The sequence below is a fragment of the Ascaphus truei genome, chromosome 19 (genome assembly GCF_040206685.1).
Source record: "Ascaphus truei isolate aAscTru1 chromosome 19, aAscTru1.hap1, whole genome shotgun sequence".
NCBI classification, from domain to species: Eukaryota; Metazoa; Chordata; class Amphibia; order Anura; family Ascaphidae; genus Ascaphus; species Ascaphus truei.
This window is the reverse complement of record NC_134501.1, coordinates 17,010,957-17,034,114: the sequence shown is the minus strand read 5'-3', so window position 1 is coordinate 17,034,114 and position 23,158 is coordinate 17,010,957. Positions and strand designations below refer to the sequence as shown.

At 41.4% G+C, this 23,158-nt stretch overlaps 1 protein-coding gene across 1 annotated transcript in view; it reads left to right on the top strand.

Moving 5' to 3' along the window:
* The window catches only part of VAT1L (vesicle amine transport 1 like), a 31,187-nt gene continuing 8,029 nt past the window's right edge, over positions 1 to 23,158 (top strand). Inside the window, exons 1-6 of the mRNA XM_075576752.1 lie at positions 1 to 366; positions 6,106 to 6,235; positions 9,596 to 9,811; positions 18,412 to 18,554; positions 19,403 to 19,506; positions 22,754 to 22,809. Coding sequence (XP_075432867.1) covers positions 137 to 366; positions 6,106 to 6,235; positions 9,596 to 9,811; positions 18,412 to 18,554; positions 19,403 to 19,506; positions 22,754 to 22,809 — 879 coding nt within the window. The 5' untranslated portion in view covers positions 1 to 136. The remainder of the gene's footprint in view (positions 367 to 6,105; positions 6,236 to 9,595; positions 9,812 to 18,411; positions 18,555 to 19,402; positions 19,507 to 22,753; positions 22,810 to 23,158) is intronic.

The following is a 23,158-nucleotide window of genomic DNA, read 5'->3' as shown; positions in this document are numbered from 1 at the left end:
CGGTGATGGGTACGACGCTGCTACTTCGCGCATTACGGTAACTCGGAGGACCAGCGCCCGGAGCCGCAGCAGCATCCCCAGCCCCGGAGACCTGGAGCGGCCGGAGACAGCCCGAGCCCCCCGCTCCCCCGGAGACATGGAGCGGCCGGAGAGCGCCGGGGAGACCGAGCACATGATAGAGAAGGAAGGAGGGAAGGAGCCGGCGGTGGCGGCGACGGGGGAGGGAGGAGCGGGAGCAGCGGGGGGCGGCGGGGACATGAGAGCGGTGCTGCTCTCCGCCTTCGGGGGGCTCAACAAGCTGAGGGTCGCACGGAAAGGGATGCCCGAGCCCCAGGAGGGGGAGCTGAAGATCCGGGTGAAAGCCTGGTCCGGTACCCCTTATATACCGCCATAAGCACAGGGAGCATGCACCCCTTATATACCCACAGAGCACATGCACCCTTATATACCGCCATAAGCACAGAGCACATGCACCCCTTATATACCGTCATAAGTACAGAGCACATGCACCCCTTATATACCGCATGAAGCACAGGGAACATGCACCCCTTATATACCACCATAAGCACAGAGCAGATGCACCCCTTATATACCCACAGTGAACATGCACCCCTTATATACCAACAGAGCACATGCACCCCTTATATACCGCCATAAGCACAGAGCACATGCACCCCTTATATACCATCATAAGTACAGAGCACATGCACCCCTTATACCGCATGAAGCACAGGGAGCATGCACCCCTTATATACCCACAGAGCACATGCACCCCTTATATACCGCCATAAGCACAGAGCACATGCACCCCTTATATACCTTCATAAGTACAGAGCACATGCACCCCTTATATACCGCCATAAGCACATGCACCCCTTATATACCGCATGAAGCACAGGGAACATGCACCCCTTATATACCACCATAAGCACAGAGCACATGCACCCCTTATATACCCACAGAGAACATGCACCCCTTATATACCGTCATAAGCACATGCACCCCTTATATACCGTCATAAGCACAGGGAACATGCATCCCTTATATACCACTATAAGCACAGGGAACATGCACCCCTCATATAACACCATAAACACTGAGCACATGCACCCCGTATATACCGCCATAAGCACAGGGAACATGCACCCCTTATATACCGCCATAAGCACATGCACCCCTTATATACCGCATGAAGCACAGGGAACATGCACCCCTTATATACCACCATAAGCACAGAGCACATGCACCCCTTATATACCCACAGAGCACATGCACCCCTTATATAACCACAGAGTACATGCACCCCTTATATACCAACAGAGCACATGCACCCCTTATATACCGTCATAAGCACAGGGAACATGCATCCCTTATATACCGCTATAAGCACAGGGAACATGCACCCCTTATATACCACCATAAACACTGAGCACATGCACCACGTATATACCGCTATAAGCACAGAGAATATGCACCCGTTATATATACCGCCATAAGCACAGGGAACATGCACCCCTTATATACCGCCATAAGCACAGAGAACATGTACCCCTTATATCCCGCCAGAAGCACAGAGAACATGCACCCCATTTATACCGCCATACAGACACATATCAGTAAACCCCGTATCTACCACCATACCTGCACATACCATGTACCCCTTATATACCTCCATATCCTCACATACCATGTACCCCTTATATACCGCCACACCCTCACATACCATGTACCCCTTATATAGCACCATACACACACATACCATGTACCCCTTATATACCGCCATACCCTCACATACCATGTTATGCATACCCTTATTGCACCGTCATACGCACAGATACAATGTACCCCTTATATACCAGCACATAGCAAGCATTAGGTGGGTAGGGTTGACCACTCCACCTGCTACAGGGTTAATCATACAAACTGCAAGATCTTGCCGTGATAGGACCAAGGCGTGATGTTTATACCAATCTTCCGCTAACATGGTGTCATATAGACGTCGTTATTCTATCAACGTGATGTCATGTATTCCGTGATGTCATGTGCCCTCATCCCCTGGCAGTGACATGATCAGTGCACCATGGCCTGTGTATTGCTCTCTTGTATGATCCTCATGACATATATTATTTTGCCCTCTTGCACTGACATCATAACTGCACGGCAATGCTCACACCATAAAACCCCTTTTCATGATCATTGTCATATAGAAGTCACCGGAGCAACGCACCAATTTGTAAGATTTACCATTAGAACATACTGATGGTATTTTATTCTTTTTAAAAGAACTTTCCGCTACTGTTCTCAGGTTTTATTGTACAATGTTTCCGTGCTTTTACCCACAAATACCCTTCTCCCTAGCAACCGAACCCATTAACTTCCATTCTCTAAATTCCTCTCTGTACTGTTCCGTCAAACTGGCCCTTCATCAAGCAGTATTCATTCCCTGAAATGTTGCACTATTACTACTAATATCTTGACATTAGGCTTCCATTTTTATGCCGTGTCAGTATGTATATTTATATTTGCATCTTATACATTTTCAATCTTTATTCTTGGGGTTTATCTTTTTAAGAAAACCCAAGCAGGGCCAATTAAAGAACACAATTTAGCGGATTCATTCAATATTTTTAGTGGCATTTTACTTATTGCTATAATTGGGCGATTTTTAAATGACTTTCTAGTTTACTAACGAGTTTTAGTGTAACACATTCCACAGTTAAAGGGCAGGGAACGATGAGAAGACATGCAGGGGGAAAAAAATGTCTTTTTACAATCGGTTGCCAGGAGAGCCCATGGCATGTTTCATCAGAATTCATATTCTGAGTAATAGGTACCAATAAGCCATCCATCAGCCTGACTTTTCAAACATTTATTCCAACAGAGATCTAAAAAAACAGTTACCCAAAGATTTAAAAATCACTGCATGCAGTTAGTCCTCAATATACGTCATATAGATTTAATAGGCTGATAAAATATATATATATGTGTATATATATATATATATTTTATTTTTTTTGACTTGTTTTGCTAGTCACATGCTGTGCTTAACAGCTGTGTGAACAGCGATGCATTTGCTTATATGGGCTCCGTGTGAATGTATATTTCAGGCAAAAGGTGACCCATTCTGTGCTCATTTGCATGTCATTTCCCTGAATCCCTTGCTGCAGTGGGTGCACTGTATGCTAGGTGATAATGGTTGAAAGGCAGGGGTGCAGATCTGCAAGACGTGAATGTGCTCACAAGTGATATTCTTTATTGGCTTTATGCTAACGGTGGGGTTTTTTGTTGTTGCCTTTTTCACCCACCATAACTTAAAATGTATATCTCTATATATTTTATAGGTGGAGAGCTATACAACGTATTAGAAGTGCCTAGTGCTACACTGATCCTTTCCCAAGATGAAATGGTGTGACTGTGGAGGAATAGAAATATGACTGATCAGACTGAGTGTGAATGTTGTGCTGTGATGAGTCATTGTTTGGCCTTACTAAATAGCCTAGCTGGACTCACAATGTCCAAGCTGATTCATTGCTGTTGCATATTTGCTGGGAACATTTCTGAATTGGAGCATTGGAGCAGAACTGGGTTGGAGTTTCTGCACCATTTGTGATTTAGAAGTAACAGGCCATTTGTAACACACAGAGTTTACAAACGTACAGCTTGCGATAACGATTGTAAAATGCCAGGTATGAATTACATACACTAAATAGGCATTCCTTTCCTCATATTATTCACCATTTGTGTGTGTCACTAATGCAGTGGTGGGCAACTCCAGTCCACAAAGGCCACCAACAGGTCAGGTTTTCAGGATATCCCTGCTTCAGCACAGGTGGCTCAAACAGTGACTAAATCTTCGACTGCAGCACCTGTGGATATGCTGAAAACCTGACCTGTAGGTAGCATTTGAGGACTGGAGATGCCCACTCCCACACTAATGCCATGAGTTCCTACAGCGTCTATCAATCTGACATTCTCATGTAATCATATTCTCATTTGCAGAAGCCTTATTATAAAAAATGATTCTTTGTAGATGAAATCCCAGTGTATAGAGCGTGCTAAACCTTATAGGTTTCTTTTACAGTACAGCATGAGCCTTAAAGAGCTCTATACACTATCATTTACTCTATGAAGAATTAATGCTGCTCCCCTAAAAGGTATCACTACCTACATCGGATATGCAGAACTGGTGAGATTTAGGTTCTGATGCCCAGAAAGCCTTTTTATTCTTCCAAATTCATAAGCACTTTACCAATAGTAATTTAGTAGGTGCATTTGATGGTGCCATGGAATAAAATACCTATTCCATTTTTTCTCCATCTTAAATGTGTTTGATGGAGCACAGCAGTACTGCTTTATGGCAACATGTGACCTGCGCACCTTAGGCCATCACCAATTGAAGTAAAAGTAGGTTTGTTAAAGGGAGGATCTCTGGAGCGGTGCATAGGAACAGACAGCTGCAGAAAGAGGATTTAGGAAAACTTTTGCCTATATTGTTATCACATTTTAAACGTCACGTGAGGATTTTAAATGAGTGTCTGTAACTGAAATGTGTGTGTAATGTGTCATTAAAGGGTAAACTGTGGCATAGAATATTGGCAAATTAAGATTTCGTTAAAGAGTTGGTGGGGAAATGTTTAACAAAAGAGTTTAAAGACTATTTACATTTTTGCATAAATCATTTCTGCTGCTTTAGCTGCACAGCTGACTTCTTGGGTCACGGGGGCACGGCTGGAATTGTATTTGACCTCAGGTTACCTTGACGTAGCGAGTTCACTGATCTGAGCAAGAGATCTATAAATGGAAACGCATGACTTTTAATATATACGGTTCCCAAGGATTAAGGCTGGAGGGAGCCCTCAGCCACGTTGCCATGGAGCAAAAGGTGGAAATCTATGTTAAAGTAGATTAACCCATTCCATGCTTAGGTGGCCTACAGCTCAGATACAGTATGCCCAACAATAAGGTACACTAAGCTGCATGAGCTTGGAAAATACGCTTTCAGAAGAGTCATGCAGAAGGACGCCGGCGTGTGAAATTAGTACAAACAGGTTTACAAGGAATGATCTGCATATTGTATAATGCAGGAGTGGGCAACTCCAGTCCGCAAGGGCCACCAACACGTCGTGTTTTCAGGATATCCCTGCTTCAGCGCAGCTGGTGCTGTCATAAGGACTGAGCGACTGATTGAGCCACCTGTGCTGAAGCAGGGATATCCTGAAAGTCTGACCTATTACTGGCCCTTGAGGACTGGAGTTGCCCACCCCTGCTGTACTGTCTGCTAGTATATCGGGTTTGGAAAGGAAATAAAATAATGTCATGGGGCAGAGGAGTGGGAACGTGTATGAGTTATTGAAGGGACAGTCCCACCTAGTACCAAAGGGAATGAATGATAGTGGCATGATTGACTCGTAAAAAAAAAAGGTGATTAAAATCATAAAAAAACAAGTAAATATAAGTATATGCGTGTTTTTTGTTAAACCTTCAGGCCCATGTTTACTAAACAGGATTGCTGCGGTAAGAGCTTCCGCTGCTGGAAGACAACTTACAACATATTGATGTCAATAGCATGTAAGGGGTCTTTCAGAGCCAGGAGGGGTGTTATCGCAGAACACTGCTTAGTAAATATTGCCCATAATGATTCCATAATAACCAAATGGTTTAGGATGTTTTTACGTCTTTGTCTAATCTCTTTTGGGGTAAAATTTTGTCTAATCTCTGTTTGTAAACTGTCGTATGTTCATGTAAATTATTCCTCCAGACTTTTTCTTTTGCTGTGTTGTTTAATCATGATGCGTTTATTAATAAGTTTAAGGGACGCGACAAATTATTACCTGATAAGGTTAGAATTACATAGAAAGAAAATACGAAAAACATTCATTTTTACACAAATAATTTAAAAAAAATGTTCTTTATGGGCGATTTTAATCTTTCCAAATAAGTCAATTACATTGAGAAGCTGTTTAAAAAGAAAATAATAATTCTGCTTTACGGAACAGCCCCTATAAATAGGCTTGGCAGAAAATGGTCATTTTTTTGTGATGAAATGCTATTGTACAGTAATAATTAATTATCCTGCTTTCTTCTTCTAAACTTCATCACGTTTAGTGGATTAAACTTCATTGATCTGATGGTACGACAAGGAAACATTGACAATCCTCCCAAAACCCCACTGGTTCCTGGCTTTGAGTTATCCGGGATTGTTGAAGCTCTGGGTGGGAATGTTACAGGGTTTCAGGTAATACACAAGTTTATTTCACTGGACACACGTTATTTTGGGAAAGGGATACAGCTTATGTAAGATATGAGGAATCTTAAAGATAATATGGAATATGGTCTGGCTGCCTATATGTTTATAAATGTGTATTTTCTCAACTCATCCCTTAGCTGCTTCTATGAAACGATAATATTAATGATAATTATATTATAGACTTTTTCTATGGAACTCAGAAGGCTTTTTGACAACCTGGGAAGGGAGGATGTTAATTTATGTAGATCTTCCAATACCACATTTGTAATGTATGTAAAGGCCAAAGTTATCAGACTTGTAAGTAAGTTTAACCAATACAAGATTTAATTTTAGCAGAGAACTATACCTTAATTATAAATGCTGTTTTCTAACCTGGTTAACTCTTCTAGCAAGTCAAGTCAATGTTTTATGTATATTTATTGCTGGTATATGTATTAATATACTTAGTAACAATCGTTTTTTATATATTAACATATAAAATATGTATCAGTGAGTCTTGTTAATTTGACAAGCAAACTTTGGTGATAAAGAGATGTGTTTTAAGGACGGTCCTGAAGGTGGAGAGAGGTGTGGGGCAGTGAGTGAGACAGGTTTTAGGTGGGAGAGGGCTTTAGATACAAAAGGGGTAGAGAGAAGACATCCTTGAGCAGAATGCAAGAATCGGACAGGTGTATGGCTGAGATGTAAGGAGGGGCAGAAGAGTGTATAGTCTTAAATGTGAGGAGGAGAATTTTTTAAGAAATGCAGGAATTAATTGGAAGCCAGGACAGGGATGCATGCCGACAGGAATGTAGAAGGGGGTAGTAGGGTCAGGCTTGGAAAATACAGTAGTATGAAGAGCTCAATCTTTGACATGTTAAGTTTGATTGGCGGAGGGCCATCCAGGAGGATATTTATCCAGCAGGGAGACATTCAAAGACTTTAGTGTGTACAGTAGGTGTAAGGTCAGGGGTTGAAAGGTAAATGTTTGTGTCACGAGCATAGAGGTGATTTTTGATAAGGTCACCTAGAGATAATGTGTAAAGAGAAAAAAAATAAGAGGTCCCAGGACAGACTCCTGGGGTATGCCAACAGAGAGATCGACAGAGGTGTTGGCAAACAAAACACTGAAAGTACGATGATAGGGGTAAGAGAAAATGTAGGATAGAGTTCAGTTACGGATACCAAGAGTATGGAGAATGTTGAGAAGAGGGTCGTCCCCAGTACCTAAGACTGGAGAAACAGGTTGAGTGGTATGAGAAGAGTGCAATGGCCTTTGGCAGCATGAAGGTCATTTAGTTATTTTAGTGAGGGCTGTTTCAGTGGAATGAGCAGTGCGGAAACCGGATTGTAGAGGATCTAGGAGAGAATTAGTGGTGAGAAAATAAAGCAAGCAAGAGATTTTAAGGCATTCGAGGAGTTTAGAGGCAAAAGTCAGTAGGGAGACAGGGCGATAGAGAGACAGGTAGGGTCACAATTGCTGTTTTTGAGTAAGGGTTGCATGCTTGAAGGAGACGGGAACGGTAGTAGAGTAGAGGAAGGAGTTGAAAATATGTGTGAGTGTAGGGATTAGAGTAGAGACGAAAGGTTTTGTGTTGTTCATTAAGTAGAGTTGTATAGTTATGTCACAGTAAAGGGGTAAGTAAACCGGAACTGACGGTCTCTTTATATGAGACTCAGATGGAACGACCTGTATCTTTTCCTATTCTACTTGAAGTCAGGTTATCCAATTTTACGTGTTGCTGTGATCTGACGGGCCTTTTCCTCTCCTTGGTAACCTTGTGGCGACATGAATGGAAGGTTCTCACTGTGAGAGAGTCATTAAAAAGCTGAACAAGATGTGGACTTTACTGCAGTAGAGACGAGGGAAAGGAGCCTTGTGGTTATTGGTTAACTTCTTCTTTGCCAGAGCAGTGCAGACCTCACTGGCAGTGATAGGGTGCAATCACATGCATGTGGATTGTGACAGGTGCTAGATCCATGTGACCCTGGGAGAGGCACTAATTCCATGTAGAAAACAGTCATCTATAATCCCTGCTAGAAGCAAATTCATTGGGTTTTTACCACAAAAAAAAATAAATCCGTTTTGTGGTTGAAATCCCCCGAAAGATCGGTCACTTTGGTGGATATAAAATAAGCCCCTTTAGGGAGAGATGCAGAATCTGATACATGTAATTATTATATTTTGCCATTCTCTAGATCAGTGTTTTTCAACCAGGGTTTCTAGGAACCCTTGGGTTTCCCGGACATCCCTAAAGGGTTCCCTGTAATTTTCAGGTCATTTTAAAATTGTACCAAATACAGAAGAATTTACAATGCATCTGATCTCAGACGCGCTATTAGAGAGGGTTGGGGTTCCTTACAATGCATCTGATCTCAGACGTGCTATTAGAGAGGGTCAGGGTTCCTTACAATGCATCTGATCTCAGACGTGCTATTAGAGAGGGTTGGGGTTCCTTACATTGCATCTGATCTCAGACACGATATAAGAGAGGGTTGGGGTTCCTTACAATGCATCTGATCTCAGACATGCTATTAAGAGAGGGTTGGGGGTTCCTCAGAATTTCACATAGGGTTCCTTAACCAAAAAAAGGTTGGAAACCACTGTCCTAGATCAGGGGTGTCCAAACTCGGTCCTCAAGGGCTGCGAACAGGCTGGCTTTTATGGATATCCCTGTTTCAGCACAGGTGGCTCAATCAGTGGCTGAGTCTTTCTGAGCCACTGATTGAGCCACCTGTACTGAAACAGGGATATCCATAAAAGGATGTGTTTGGAGACCCCTGACCTAGATGATGCACATGGTGCAAAACCATAATAAACATTGCAACACTGAAGCAGAAAACGTTCCCCTGTTACAGTCAGTGTACCAGCTCTTAATAAAAAACTTACAAGATTACATTAAAAAGTATCTGATGCCGCATCAGGTTTAGATGCAGCAAAACAGTAGAGCCATGGTAATGATTTACTGACCGACAAAAGGTATTCACAACAGCTCAAGAGAGGAGTAACATTGAATACAATTTCCGTTCCCTTTCATCCCATTGTATCACTTGTGAGCTTGTAAACCAGCACATTTCTGCCATTGACATGTAGATTAATTAAATAGCATTTTGGGGGGGGGGGGGGATATAATAGTAGATGTATATCCGTCCCAGTAAACTAAATAAAACAAAAAATAGAATTTAAAGTAATGTTTGATTTATTTGCCTTTAGATTGGAGCAGGTAGTACTTCTAGCATTATGTAGCATATATCGTCTACTGTATGTCACTATTTGAATTGTATACCAAGTCACGTGCGTGTTTGGCCTTCAACTCTCACATGTGCTTGACATCCAATGCTAGCTCCTCACTTTCCTTTACCCCCCAGATAGGGGACCGAGTTATGGCTTTCGTCAACTACAACGCGTGGGCGGAAGTTGTGTGCACACCCGCGGAGTTTGTGTACAAGATCCCAGATGACATGACCTACTCGGAAGCCGCAGCTTTTCCGATGAACTTTGTCACCGCCTACATGATGCTCTTTGAAGTGGCCAATCTCAGAGAAGGGATGTCCGTCCTTGTTCACTCTGCCGGGGGCGGCGTGGTGAGTTTCTTGACTCTTTGCCGTCTCGTTTTTTTTTTTAAAGAGAGAAAGTGTTTAAGTGGGATACAGTATGTATCAAAGTCTCTCGGGTGCAAAACTGGAGCAAAAATTAGCACCACATTTAACAACAAAATCCCGTTGAAAGCAATGGACTTTTTTGTTGTTGTCTTTGACAGGGTAATTTGTGCCGTCTGTTACCTAATTCATCTTTCATTCACTGTCCCATTCTTAACTGTTTATTGCTGCATGGATTTAATTGGTAGTTTGGTGGTGCATTGTGGGTCTTCTTCCCAGCTTCCCCACACTTTGCATGGAGTGGCGGCTTATTTTAAGCTGTGTTGGAATGTTCAAACATAGTTTAAATAGAAAACATAGGGAAGGTTCTGACTCTGAAACAAAAGAATTGTATAAATGGATATGTTTTTTTTTATCATGCGTTCTTAAATGAAGCAGTATTTATAAAATGCCAAAAGATGAATGTGTAAAGTGTACAGATGAAAGGCCAATTGTGGTCGGAATTCCCCCATTGAAGTAATAGAATAAGCCTCATGGACGCAAGTAACAAATGAACCCACACAAAATTCCATACGCCACATAACAGGGAAATACGATGCAGACGTTGAATACATCTTGTCACTTTTGCAGAAGCTTTCCCATCTTATAATCAATGATATTTTCATTGAAATGCCTTTTTTACTCACGCATGCACCAAGCAGTACTAATGCCAGGCGGTGGGTGTTCCTAATACAGTGAAAGGAAACATAATAGAGTCTCTTTTCTAAATGTATCGTGCAGAAATTGCCCGTGGGGGGGTTCCTTCGTAGCTTGCATTCAGATCGTTCTCTTAAATGTGCAGAGATTTGGGGCCATATTTGCTAAGCAGTGCTATGTCATAAGACATTATTCAGTGCTAGAAGACACCTTGCAACCCACTCACTTAAATGGGCCTCTTTGGCGGGTATAGAAAAAAAAACCTTAATCACTAATAGGACAAGGCACATTTACATATCATTTGCATATTTAAATGAACCTTTTGCCCCAGGTATTTTAGGTGTGCTCACAGGTATTTCTCCACGTTGAGAATAAGTGACAGTATGTGACGTAATAAGTATGAAAATAAGTGACGTATCTCTCTCGGTGCACACAGCTCTATTCCAAATTAAATCATATTGTTTCTACTCCAGTATACAGGGGAAGAGGCTGGCGAGCAATCTTCAGATTGTACTATGTTCCCGCAATTTAGGAGTGTGCCCAGGGAAAGTGGAACGCGTTCATTACTATGCAGCGTTTAATTCTTTCCTAACTGGGACCGAGGACTTATTTAGTCATTAAGCAACAACAATAATGATTTAGCTTAAGCAGCTTAGTAAAAGGGCAATGTAAAAAAAACAAACATTGTTTTTCATGACAAAATTGAATGAAAATCAGTATTAATATTCTCAATTGATTAACCAATTTCCTACATATGATAAATAACAGTAAAATAAGTTAATTGGTAAATATCACTTCAATTTCTTTGGCAGATTATAATTGTTCGTTCAATAATCTAGGTGGTTCATATAATTTATAGTAATGAATACAATACAACAGATTCTCCTCTTGGATCCCCAGTCAGACCATGCCCAACCAATACTTTATTTGTGTGTCATCTAAATACATTCTCATGTTAGTTGGTTTGTTGATCCTGCACCCCAGGGAGAGGTTTGAAAACCACTGCAATAAAACATCTGGGTACACGCTAAATCCCAGCAAAGGGGGGAAAAACAATGTAAACTGATAAAGGCTGAAGGAGCGGCTCAGTGAGTAAAGACAATGACTCTGAAAGCAGTGATTCTGAGTTTCAAGCAGGGGACTCTGGTTCAAAAGCTCCATGTAACCTTGGGCAAGTCACTTTGTCTCCCTGTGCTTCAGGCACCAAAAAAGAGATTGTAAGCTCTATGGAGCCGGGGTTCACTGTACCCCACTGCTATACAAGAAAAAACTATTATAAAAGCATCATTCCATTCAAATGGGTGTCAGATTTCAAAGCACTAAATGCAAGCCTCCATTCTAGAAAAATCGGTAAGCATTATTTCAAAATAGTCACCAAGATAAGACTTCTAAATCAATTTATTTTATATAAGTAGCTTTCCGTAATAAGTCCCATTTTCAGCGTTGAAATAATTGGCATACCGTGTAGTCCCTAACCATTGTATATCACTATAACTAGCCTGTATTCCAGACAACACAACAATACATGGTAACCCACTGTCCCCCAATCTTTTCGCGATATAACTAGTTTTGTTCACTGAGCACGAGTCCAAGGGACACAATATGGCAGTGAGATCAGGCTCCGTATCGCATCAGGAGATGGGACATGTCACACAGAAAGTCAGTGAACCGGGGGTCCCTGAAAGTCAGGGGACCACAGATCAGTTCTGGTGGACCCCTCCCCCTCAGTTCAGGTTCAATTCAAAATAAAATAAAAGAGAAAGAAAATAGAAATTGCTGCTTGAACACACCCGTGGCTTCTAAAGGGTCAATATTTTTGGTTATGCACATTGCTTTGACCTTTGCTTTTGGAACTTCCTACTTCAGAATGTGCACTAATTCACATAATAATATTTCAAGTGTATGTGTGTGTATATATATATATATATATATATATATATATATATATATATATATATATTGTAATTTTTTTTGTAATTTTTTTTTGCATTGAATGGTATCACTGTTTTGGAAAGATTAATATTCAGGTGTGTAATGCACATTCATAATGATATGCCTATAATGAGAACAGACTGTGTGGGTTACATTTTCCCCGATTCACTGGGCACCACAATTGCCTGATAAATTGAAGCTCATTCTTCCACTGGTTGTAGAATTGATCACTTTGTGCCGCAGTGCAATGCCCCTTTTCTGTATTTTGTGTTTTGGCTGTCACTTTTCTTTCACCCAAATGTTCCCTATGTGCCGAAATAGCTGTAAATGCAGAATGAATGATGCAATCACTGGATGATAACTCGTTCTAGAAATCATTTGACTGCTGAAAAGATCTGATTAGGATTGCAATGGAATACCACAATAGCAATCCCCCGGGAGGAAAAGTAGTAATGAGGATGGAAATGGCCATAAGCAAAACCTATTTCCACAGTAATCTTCAGCTTAGGAAAAGCGACAGAAAAGTTGTTTTTCTAAAGTCAGCGCAATGTTTCATAGGCCTTCTCTGGGGGAATGTATCCTTGTTGAGTGTGTATAAAGAGATAGCTGGGGTTAAGGGAAAATGGTTATTTAGTGGATGCATAGGAGAGGGAAGAGGAGCCGTGTTGATTTGGAGATTTAATAATCCCAAGATTGAACCTAAAAGGTCACTATTTCCTACTTTTGAAAGCATCTTTTAAAGCAGCAATTCTTGTTGCTAATTGTTTTACATATATATCTATAGGCAGCTCAGCAACCATTCTACTTACTATACATTCAGGCCTGGGCAGGATGTGAAAGGACTGAAATCTGACTCAAATTTAACCAATTGGGGATTTATTGAACAGTATATGAACAAACAGCTTTCACCTGGTCCATCCAGTCCTGTTATTTGAGGTACCACTGAGTGGAGACTTATTCTGTGACCAAAAAGAGAGTTTCCCTATGATAAGGAGATCTGGGGCTCTATTTTGGGGGTATGGGAAACACAATGGAAAGAAAGGAGTTGCTTGGAGTTCATTTTCTTTCCAATAACAATATGGGTTAATGAGTTACACCCTGAAACAAGTGTCCATATGACAGGAAACTCCTCCTGAGTATATAGAGGATAGCGCTTAACAAGGTTTTAACTCTATATAGAGTATGCAGACACGATGTGGATCCCAGCGCAAATATTACCTCTCAGCCATGATGTGGCAATCAGAAAAGTTCATCATAATAGAATAAAGATTTACTCACATAAAGATAGACCTCCGTTGCATGTAGTCCAATTTGGGATAAGGAAAATCTCCACTTGTCTTCACCTGTGGTGTGTAAATACCGCGTGCCAGGCATAGTAGATAAGAAGCAAGAAAAAAATTGGCAGCAAGCCAGACCAGACAAGGGGACTTCCCCAGAGGATTGGCACCGGGGCATACAGCTCAGGGCCCGTCTACTCTGATTTCCACCATCCTTCCTACGCTTCCCATTCTATGAGCCGCTCTTTTGGCTAAAAGCTCTGGCAGGCAGATGGGTGCACAGACTGAAGGCTCCCGCTTGTTGGTTTCCTTTATAGTTGTGCCTAGTCAATCATTTGCTCACACAAATATATATATATATATATATATATATATATATATATATATATATATATATATATATAAAACGAAAGAGAGCGCAAGCCCATAGCGCAATATGAAATTTATTGGACCAGGGAATGGGGACACGGGGATCAAGCGCACTTACAAAAAAGATTAAAAAAACGAGTATTAGTGAATATATCACCGCCAACGATGCAGGGGAGTAAGCCCTGTACTGCATCCAGGAACCTTCAACTCCAGACCCTCCGTCTTGCGCAGGGATATCCTAGTGTCCTGATGTAACTGGAACACTCAATAGTAGCGGGAACATATATATATATATATATATATATATATATATATATATATACACATATATATACATATATATAAATAAATACATACATCTCATGGAACTTTTTATTTTCTATTGCAAAAAGACAGTTTTTACCAAAAATATAAGGCCAGCAAATGTCTTTTGAAGAGAAGATATTTGGACCCTTTCAGTAATGAGGGTCTTGTAACATGTAACAACCCCTCATTCACTTTATCAGTAAACACAGCAACCTGATTATACGTTTTAAACATGCTACATTGTATTCTTCCACTTGCTAAGCTACACTGAACTCACGCCTCAGATGGATGAGTCATATAGCACTCCTCTGGTACCACAATGCCGGCTAATAGCTTATCTCTCTCAAATGTCCAACTCTGCTATTAACACCATATAATGAGACTGATACAAAGCTGCACAACACATTTTATTTGACTATGCTGATGACTGGGTGGGAAGTGAAATATTACTTTGTACCAAAACCCCTGTTAACCCATATGTGATGCACACGATAACTTCACTTGTCAGAGGATATATGGGACGGCAAAATGTTTCTACCCTCTTGCCAATAGGTATAGCCAGTGGCAAACTTCCCATTACGCTGAGAAGGCTATAGCCTAGAGCAGGGGTGCCCAAACTCTTTTGTTTGCTCCCCCCCCTGCTCACGTCCCCCCCCCCTTACCTTTTCTTTGACATTGGCGGCGTCATTTGACGTAATGTGACGTCACGTTGCCATTTGACCCCGCTGCGTCGTTTGGGAGAAGTTAAGGGATATACAGAGGCCTCGCGCGCCCCCCCCCCCCCGGCATTTTATTTAAATGTTGTGGGGAAGAGCGCAGGGCCTCTGTAAACAGCGTGTGCCCCCAGTATGCGCACCCCTGGCCTAGAGAGGCAATTTTGGGGGCGGAGGCAATGTGTTTGTGTGAGTCTGTGTGTATCTTACCTTTTCTCCATAGCAGGCTCCCTCCTGTAGCATCACGTCGTCATGACAATGCGGCGTCATATGCCGCGTGACGTGGTGTTGCCATGACGATGCAGTGTCATGTGACGTTGTGATGCCATGTTGTTATGACGACGCAACGTTGTGACATCATATGCAGAGGAGGAGGGCCGCCCCCCCAGCTTACAGGCGGCAGAAGGGTAAGTCCGCCACTGTGTATATATCCATTAAGGTGCCTGAAAGCAGCTACTGGAATATTTTCTCAGTTTTAAGTTACTATATCCCTATGGATTTGAGGTGCAAATGTGTCCTGCAAATACTCTGTATATCCTGTCTTCTGCATAATGTGCAAAAGCAACAAATTATCTAGTATTTACAAAATACATTTCCAATTCCTCATAATGCTATGAATTTCTTGCAAGTCTGCAGGGTACACCTTATCAAGGGAAACTCTTTTCCACTGTCATCTTTCTATTTCATTTATTGATTTCCAAGAACACTGGTGTGACATATTATCCTTATATTCAGCAGTGAGCCGGAGCAAAAACTATTAGCAGACACTCAAAGGCAGTAATTACTGCAGCTGTACCTGACGGAAATTCATTGAACTTAATTCTGCAGCACATATATTCATTCTTTCCCGAGAATGGGTAATAGGATTTAAAAGGTTATTTTTTTTGCTAGGGGTATCTTGTGATAATGTTTAATATGATTTTTAATCATAGAAAAACACAGCACAATGTCGCATGAAGATGTTTGTTCTCCACAAGCAGATCAAAGTGGAAAATCAATTTTTATTGAAAGTAGGAAATTAATCAACAAATTTGTATTGATACAGTATTACCTGTTTTGACTAGTGCTCAGTTACCAATTCAACACTCGGTAAAGTTCGTGCTGCTCACACTTTGTTTACATATTATTTTTTTTTTTAAGTATACCTAAACCAGGGGTTCCCCTGGAGCTGATCAGTGATCCTCCAACCTCCGGAGAGCCCCCAGTCCCCCCACTAACACGCAGGTTTACCTGCAGGACACAAAACGGCTGCTGGGTCAAGGCTCGCTCTGTCATCAGGAGATGAAGCTGCCACTTTCTGCTCATGACCCCCACGGCCATATCTGTAGTTTTCTGTGTGAAAACCAGCAGATACAAAGAACATCATTTCTCTGGCATTATCGGGGGACCATAGTTAATCTCTGTGAGCCCCCCAGTCCATGTACAAAGATATTTTTGGGAGGGGGATTGCTGCTTTAAGAAATATATTTTTTGCTCATAAGTGAAGTTCTATTTGAGGTTCTCGGGAAGTACCACAGACCCACCTGGTCTGTGGGAATGGGCCAGAACAAGGAGCTCACCTCCCCAAAACGTTGCCCCCCTTAGATTTTTATAACATAAAACAAAGAAGCCCAAAGCTACATCCAGTATGACAAAAATATACAGTGAAATACCTAAATGTCTCTTGAAAAAAGGGTAATTTAGTTAAACCCTTTGGCCAAAGCATTTTAAGCCTGCAAGCCACATCAAGGCATGACCAAATATTGCAGGTCCTAACACGAACCGATTGGGGTCTTTGGTTTTTTTTTAGAGCTTGCTGGGTATCTGTGTCTTTATCCCCCTTGGATTTTCTCTGCACTTTTTTCCCTTGCATTCCCCCCCCCCCGTGTTCCCCTCCCTTCCCCATTTTTTATGCGTTGGTATTTTTGTGTGGCGTTCCCCTGTTGCGCATGGTGTTCCAGTTTGGACCTTTATCTGCACTTGTCCACTGTGCTTTGTGTGATCCTTTTCCTTCTCCATTTGCATATACTGTGACTGTGCGTTCACTGTGCATCTCTCAGTGCTCTCTGCCAGAACTTTATTAGCTAGTATTATATTCTCTGTGTACATGTGCTGACATTGTACGTTCACTGTGCATTTCTCACTGTTCCCTGTCATGGCTTTCTAACTTAGTAAAAGTTATTTTTGGCATACACAAGTGACATTTATTCTTCATTTTACCTACGAGTGCTGGGAACTCAGTTGGAGTTTTGTGTATATATTTTTGAAGGTTCAGGGTCCTTCTCTTGTTCCCGTTGCACCACTTTCATCCTATTGCATAGATTTGTTTCTCGTTGGAGTACTGCCTATACGTTATACTTTTTAAAGCTGCAGTTCAAGCAATATCCAACATTAATAAATGAGTTCTGTTCTATGAGAAAATACTTGTAGCATTTAAAAAAAAAAAAATTTTTAAGGAAATGTTCAATGTATTCTAATGTAACAAGCATTTTTGTTCCTATAGCAACCATTAACAAAGTAACATTCCCTTCCCCTTCTGAAACAGCATCGCCTTTTTGAGCCCTGCCCTCTCTGCAGTGAACCAATTGAATCTAGTGCCTGCCTGGTCACATGATCTTCCTCACCGAACTTTGACTGTCAGTGCAGCAGAAGAGGACCCAAGATGCATTTAGTGAACCCCCAGCCAAATTTCAGCGATCGATTACAGGAGAACGGATCGATCAGCAACTTAGCTAATTACTTGTCATTGTGTAGATTGTATTGATGCGCATATTGAATGGGGGGGCGGTGGGGGAATTAAAACGACAGCTTGAACTGCAGCTTTAAGAAATATATTTGTTTACTGTATAACCTTTTACATATTTTCCAACAAAATGTCCCCAGTGGAGACTTGTATGTTTTGCTTCCTGGCATATATTTTGGATCCCAACTTTTTGAACAACAAATATTTATTATATTTCTATATTATTTAAGATATTGGATGTAGCACTGAGGATTTTTGTCTTTTGTTATAATATGAAACAAAACAATACTATCTTTTTTATTGCAATATCTATCACTTCACCTTTTGAATTTGAGTTGTAACGCTAGCACAGAATGTGACACAGAACAGAGTGTTAGGAACACAATATACACTGCGAAAGTCCTTGGGGTCTCTATATAGGGGTATAGGAGGCACTACAGCCCCCCCCCCCGTGGGTTTATACATGTTTACATTATGGTAATGCATGCATATTACTGATTTCATATGTACAGCACCCACAATAATAGATCTTGCACTCCTGCAAAAGTCATGTATACGCTGTATTTTCAGGGTCAGGCGGTGGCGCAGCTCTGCTCAACTCTTCCCAACGTCCGGGTCTTCGGAACGGCTTCATCTTTTAAACATGAAGCCATTAAGAATTCTCTTAGTCACCTCTTTGACAGAAATGCAGATTATGTGCAAGAAGTAAAACGGTAAGGGGCATACCTTACATTTACATACTGGCTCTATATGTTTTAGCACCAGGTTCGCACACTCTTTGGCATAATAAAGTTTATTATCACCCAATAACAGCACCTGTAGTATCGGAGACTGCAAACACATCGATTGTCTCACTATTGCAGTCAAGATATTTCAATTAAAAGACACCTTTTTTTTTTAGCCCAATTGAACTTGACAGCTACGGACCCTCTTCCTTCCAGTCTGACTCCCAAAAGCCAAGTGACGTGATGCATCATTTAATAATCTGCAATGTTATTTTAGGGGCATTTAAAAAGCATGGATAGAGAGGCTAGCAATGACAGCAAAGAGGTTAATTGTTTCCCAATGAATTCACCATCTGGATGCACATGCTGCCACTTCCACTGCTTGGGCTTTGGAGGCTATTGAGAATAAAGCATCTACCCCAATACCTGCAGCTCTATAAGAGAAGAAAAATAGAAATCAACAGGTCTCCTGACAAGATGGGAAGGGTCGTCATTAAAAGTAATGCCCGCAGCATCTATCGTTTCTCATGGGGGATCTCAAACCCTCCGACTTTCCTCCCTTATAATAAAATTGATAGGTGTTGTGAAATGAGTTTTGAAGACGACAAATATCTCCTCCTTAAACAACATGTCATCTTAGGCCTGCAGAAAAAAGGTCCTGCAAAGATGAAAGTTTGGTAGTCTTCAAAACCCATGCATTACAAATACAAAGTTTCAACACCTGCAAAAACAATCTCATGGCTATGATGTCTCTGGCACTATTCTTTGTCCAGTTGATTCTATTCTTTGTGGCGTATGGTGATGTTATGATGATCTTTCCTAACTTTACTTTGCAGAATCTCTCCAGATGGAGTAGACATTGTTCTGGACTGCTTATGTGGGGAAAACACTGGAAAAGGCCTCGGTCTGCTGAAGCCCCTGGGAACATATATTTTATATGGTTAGTTTGTTCAATGTTTCTTGCATGGACGGTGAGCAGAATTTGTAATATTGAAGAATGCATCTCCCCCTCCATGAAGTGTGCAGTTAGAACATCAAGGCTTTGTGGAAGGGTCATTTATAGCAGACCTCATTTAATCTGTTGGGCTGTGTTATCTAATTTACGTTATATACCAGTCTTGGGTACATATTTAGGAAGATGCCACCATATTTTATATAGAGTAACCAGCATGCAACATAAAATACTTCAGTATTTGCAGTAATAAAGAATATATTTCCAGTAGATAGCATTTGCATTCATTGGACGTGTGTTGGCAGAAGTATAGAAGTTACCCGTTCTATACTTCCATTTTGTGTTATAAATGAGATGCCGCTTAAAAACATGTATACTGTATGTGCAAGTGAGTAAAAATAAATGTTTAACATGGCAGTTTTCGTTGCTCGCCCAGCCGCTGCTGTAAATTCATCTCGATAATGTTTTCCTGAGGTGTTACATAATTACACCTCCAAGTGAGAGAATTGTGTCTGTTTGTGAGAATTTGATTGAACTATTTCCGTGCTATTGGGACACACTGTGCGATGCGTTAGAGCAGGGGTAGCCAACTCCATCCAGTCCTCAAGAGCTATCAACAGGTCAGGTTTTAAGGATATCCCTGCTTCAGCACAGGTGGCTCAATCAGTGGCTCCGTCTTCGATTGCATCACCTGTACTGAAGCAGGGATATCCTGAAAACCTGACCTGTTGATAGCTCGTGACCGAGTCGCTGCATGGGTAGACAAAATTCTTGTCTTCCCTGCTAGCATACACGACACAGCGCTTTGCGCGCCCACACACCCACTGGGATCTGCCCCAAAGAGGGCTATGCTGGGGTGTGTGGCGCGCGTGCCACCGTGACCACCGGGGTCTCCGCCTTCTGCTGCATATTTGCAAAGCATGTCCATGCAATTCTGTCACATGCTCTTCAGTGTATGTATATGTGTGTGTGTATATATATATATTATATGCACATGGGGAGTGCGCTTTTTTTCTCTTTTTATATATATATTTAGATGTTTTTTGCTTAAACATAGATTTTACCTACTTACTGTCAAACCTTAGAGGATGAAAGCCACGACTGTAAGGCCCCTAAAAAGTATAACTCTTCCTTCCTTGCAGCTTCCCACCATGAAATAAATCTCTGTTTTCCAAATCTACAGTTCCCCCGGGTCCCTGCCCAGCATATTTACCTCCTCTACTATTAAAGCTATTTTACATGTCCCCTTCTCTCTCGGGGTAGACATATTTTCTTACAGTTTCCCTGAGCTTATTCATACTCACATTTCTTCTGAACTCACCACCGGGAATTCTTGTGCTCTCATTGTTTTTTCACCCTCTAACTCCTGCGGTATTTCAAAGTCTCTTTCCTATCCGCTCCTTCCACCATGGGGACAGATAAACGGATGTGCTCTTGCTTTCAGCCGTTCTCATAGTGCCCTGCTTATCCGTGTGTGTGTGTGTGTGTGTGTGTGTGTGTACCTTCCCAGCTCTGATCTTTCCCATCTTCACAAGAGGCTTTTAAGTTTAGGACTGTAATCTTTAAAAGATAACCTTATTAAGGTATAAATGATTAGATATGGAAATATAAGTTAAGTGAGAAATATAGAAATAGCTAGTTACTACCGTAACACACAACCACAATGGTTTGAGAAATGCGTCTATATACGTTGTAATTGGAATATTTATTCTTTTTTTACTAATAAATCTTGTGCTGTTTTTTTTGTCAGAAGGCTTGAATACAAAGACCCCAAGGCAAATAATGCAATAATAAAGTATATAAGAGGGGGAAAAATCAATTTAAAGCAATAAGAATAGTTTAGTGCAAATGTTGGCTCCAAAATTGCACCAGTTTTGCCTGGATACATAGATTTCTATTAGTATAGTGAGAAGCGAAGCAACACGTAGTTAACAATCTATACATTTCCACTCACAGACGTTACTGCATTGTTAAGCAGGGCCGACAACAGGGGGGGTCTGCTGGGGTTGGTGTCCCGGGCCCGCTGGCTAGGGAGGGCCAGGCCGGCGCTGCAGATATCCCTGACCGCGGCTATGCCCCGACTCTCAGCTGCCTATAAGCCTCTTCCTTTCTCTGCCCCACGCTGCCGAGCTTCCACTGCCAATAACACATTCAGGTGTTGAAAAACGGCCCATAGAGTTGCATTATAAAGCATTGGATATGACATTCGTTGCAAAGTGAAACGTTGGATAACGAGGACTACCTGTGTGTGTGTGTGTGTGTGTGTGTGTGTGTGTGTGTGTGTGTGTGTGTGTGTGTGTGTGTGTGTGTGTGTATGGGGGGTTATATGTATTGTTTTTTTTATATGTATTGGGTAGGTGGGATTTTTGTATACATTTGGGGGTGTGGGGGAGATTGTGTATATTTGAGGGGGTTTGTATGTATTTGGGAGTGGGAAGTTTTGGCGTATGTATCTTGTGGGGGGAATTGTGTGAGGGGGTGGGAATGAGTGAGTGTGGAGTAATTGACAGAGGGAGAGGAGAGGGGTGAGTGAGGAAAAGAGGGAGCAAGAGTGAGACGTAGGGGAGAACAATACATGCGAAGCGGGAGATTGAGAGGGGGTGAGACGGAAGGAAGAGAAATAAATGGGAAGAGGGGGTTGGAAAGAGAGGGGGCTCGTGAGGTGTGAAATGTTCGCAAAACCACCAACACGGGGGGGGGGGGGGCCTGCTTAAAATGTTTGTCCTTGGCCCCACGATTTCTGTTTGTGGCCCTGTCGTTAAGTATTCGGTATCCCATTTCATTAGACCCCAGTGGCTCTTAAATTGTGCAATTTGACTCTCTAAAGCACATTAACACAAGACTTATATAAAAAGCTGTTAATGAACTGATACCAGGTGACTTATTACCAGACAGGGAGCCTAAAATTACACCATTTGTGGAAGCTAATTTGAATTACATTTCAGTGGTTTGTATTCAGTGTCAGGCATAAATGTAGCCAAAAAAGGTTTTTCTCACAAAGTACAGCACAGAAATTATATTTTGTCATTTCCCAAATTCTGTGTACATTTACCTGAAGCCAATAAATATTACGCAAAGTGACAAATGCTGTAAATGTTATGTTATTTCAATGTTACTTAGCATTTGTCATCATTTCTGGTCATTTCACAAATTATTGCGTTCTAATGGTGTGAAGTTTCTTATCCTTCCTTTGGAAACCGCAGCTCTTAAATTCCATTTGTCTTTAATTTTTTAGGCTCATCTAACATGGTTACTGGGGAAACTAAAAGCTTCTTTAGCTTTGCTAAATCAGTAAGTATGTATATTTTTGTATTATTTGGTGACAGTTTTTCAGTTGCTTAATGCCTGTGCTGAGGTTCTCTTAAGTAATATGTTTCCAATTTAGATATAGTGTCTCAGCTGTTACAGCTTTACTTCTGTGCAGAAACCTGTCCGGGGCTATTACTGTATTTGCCCGGTTATAGGGCGTTCCTGAATATAAGGCGAGCCCCTAATTTCAGTAGTAGCTCGAAAGAAAAAAAAGTTTATATACATACACACACAGACACAAACATATATACATTAATACACAGACACACACACTACTGTATGTGTCTCTGTATCTGTCTATCTCTCTCTGTCTTTGTGTCTGTCGCTCTCC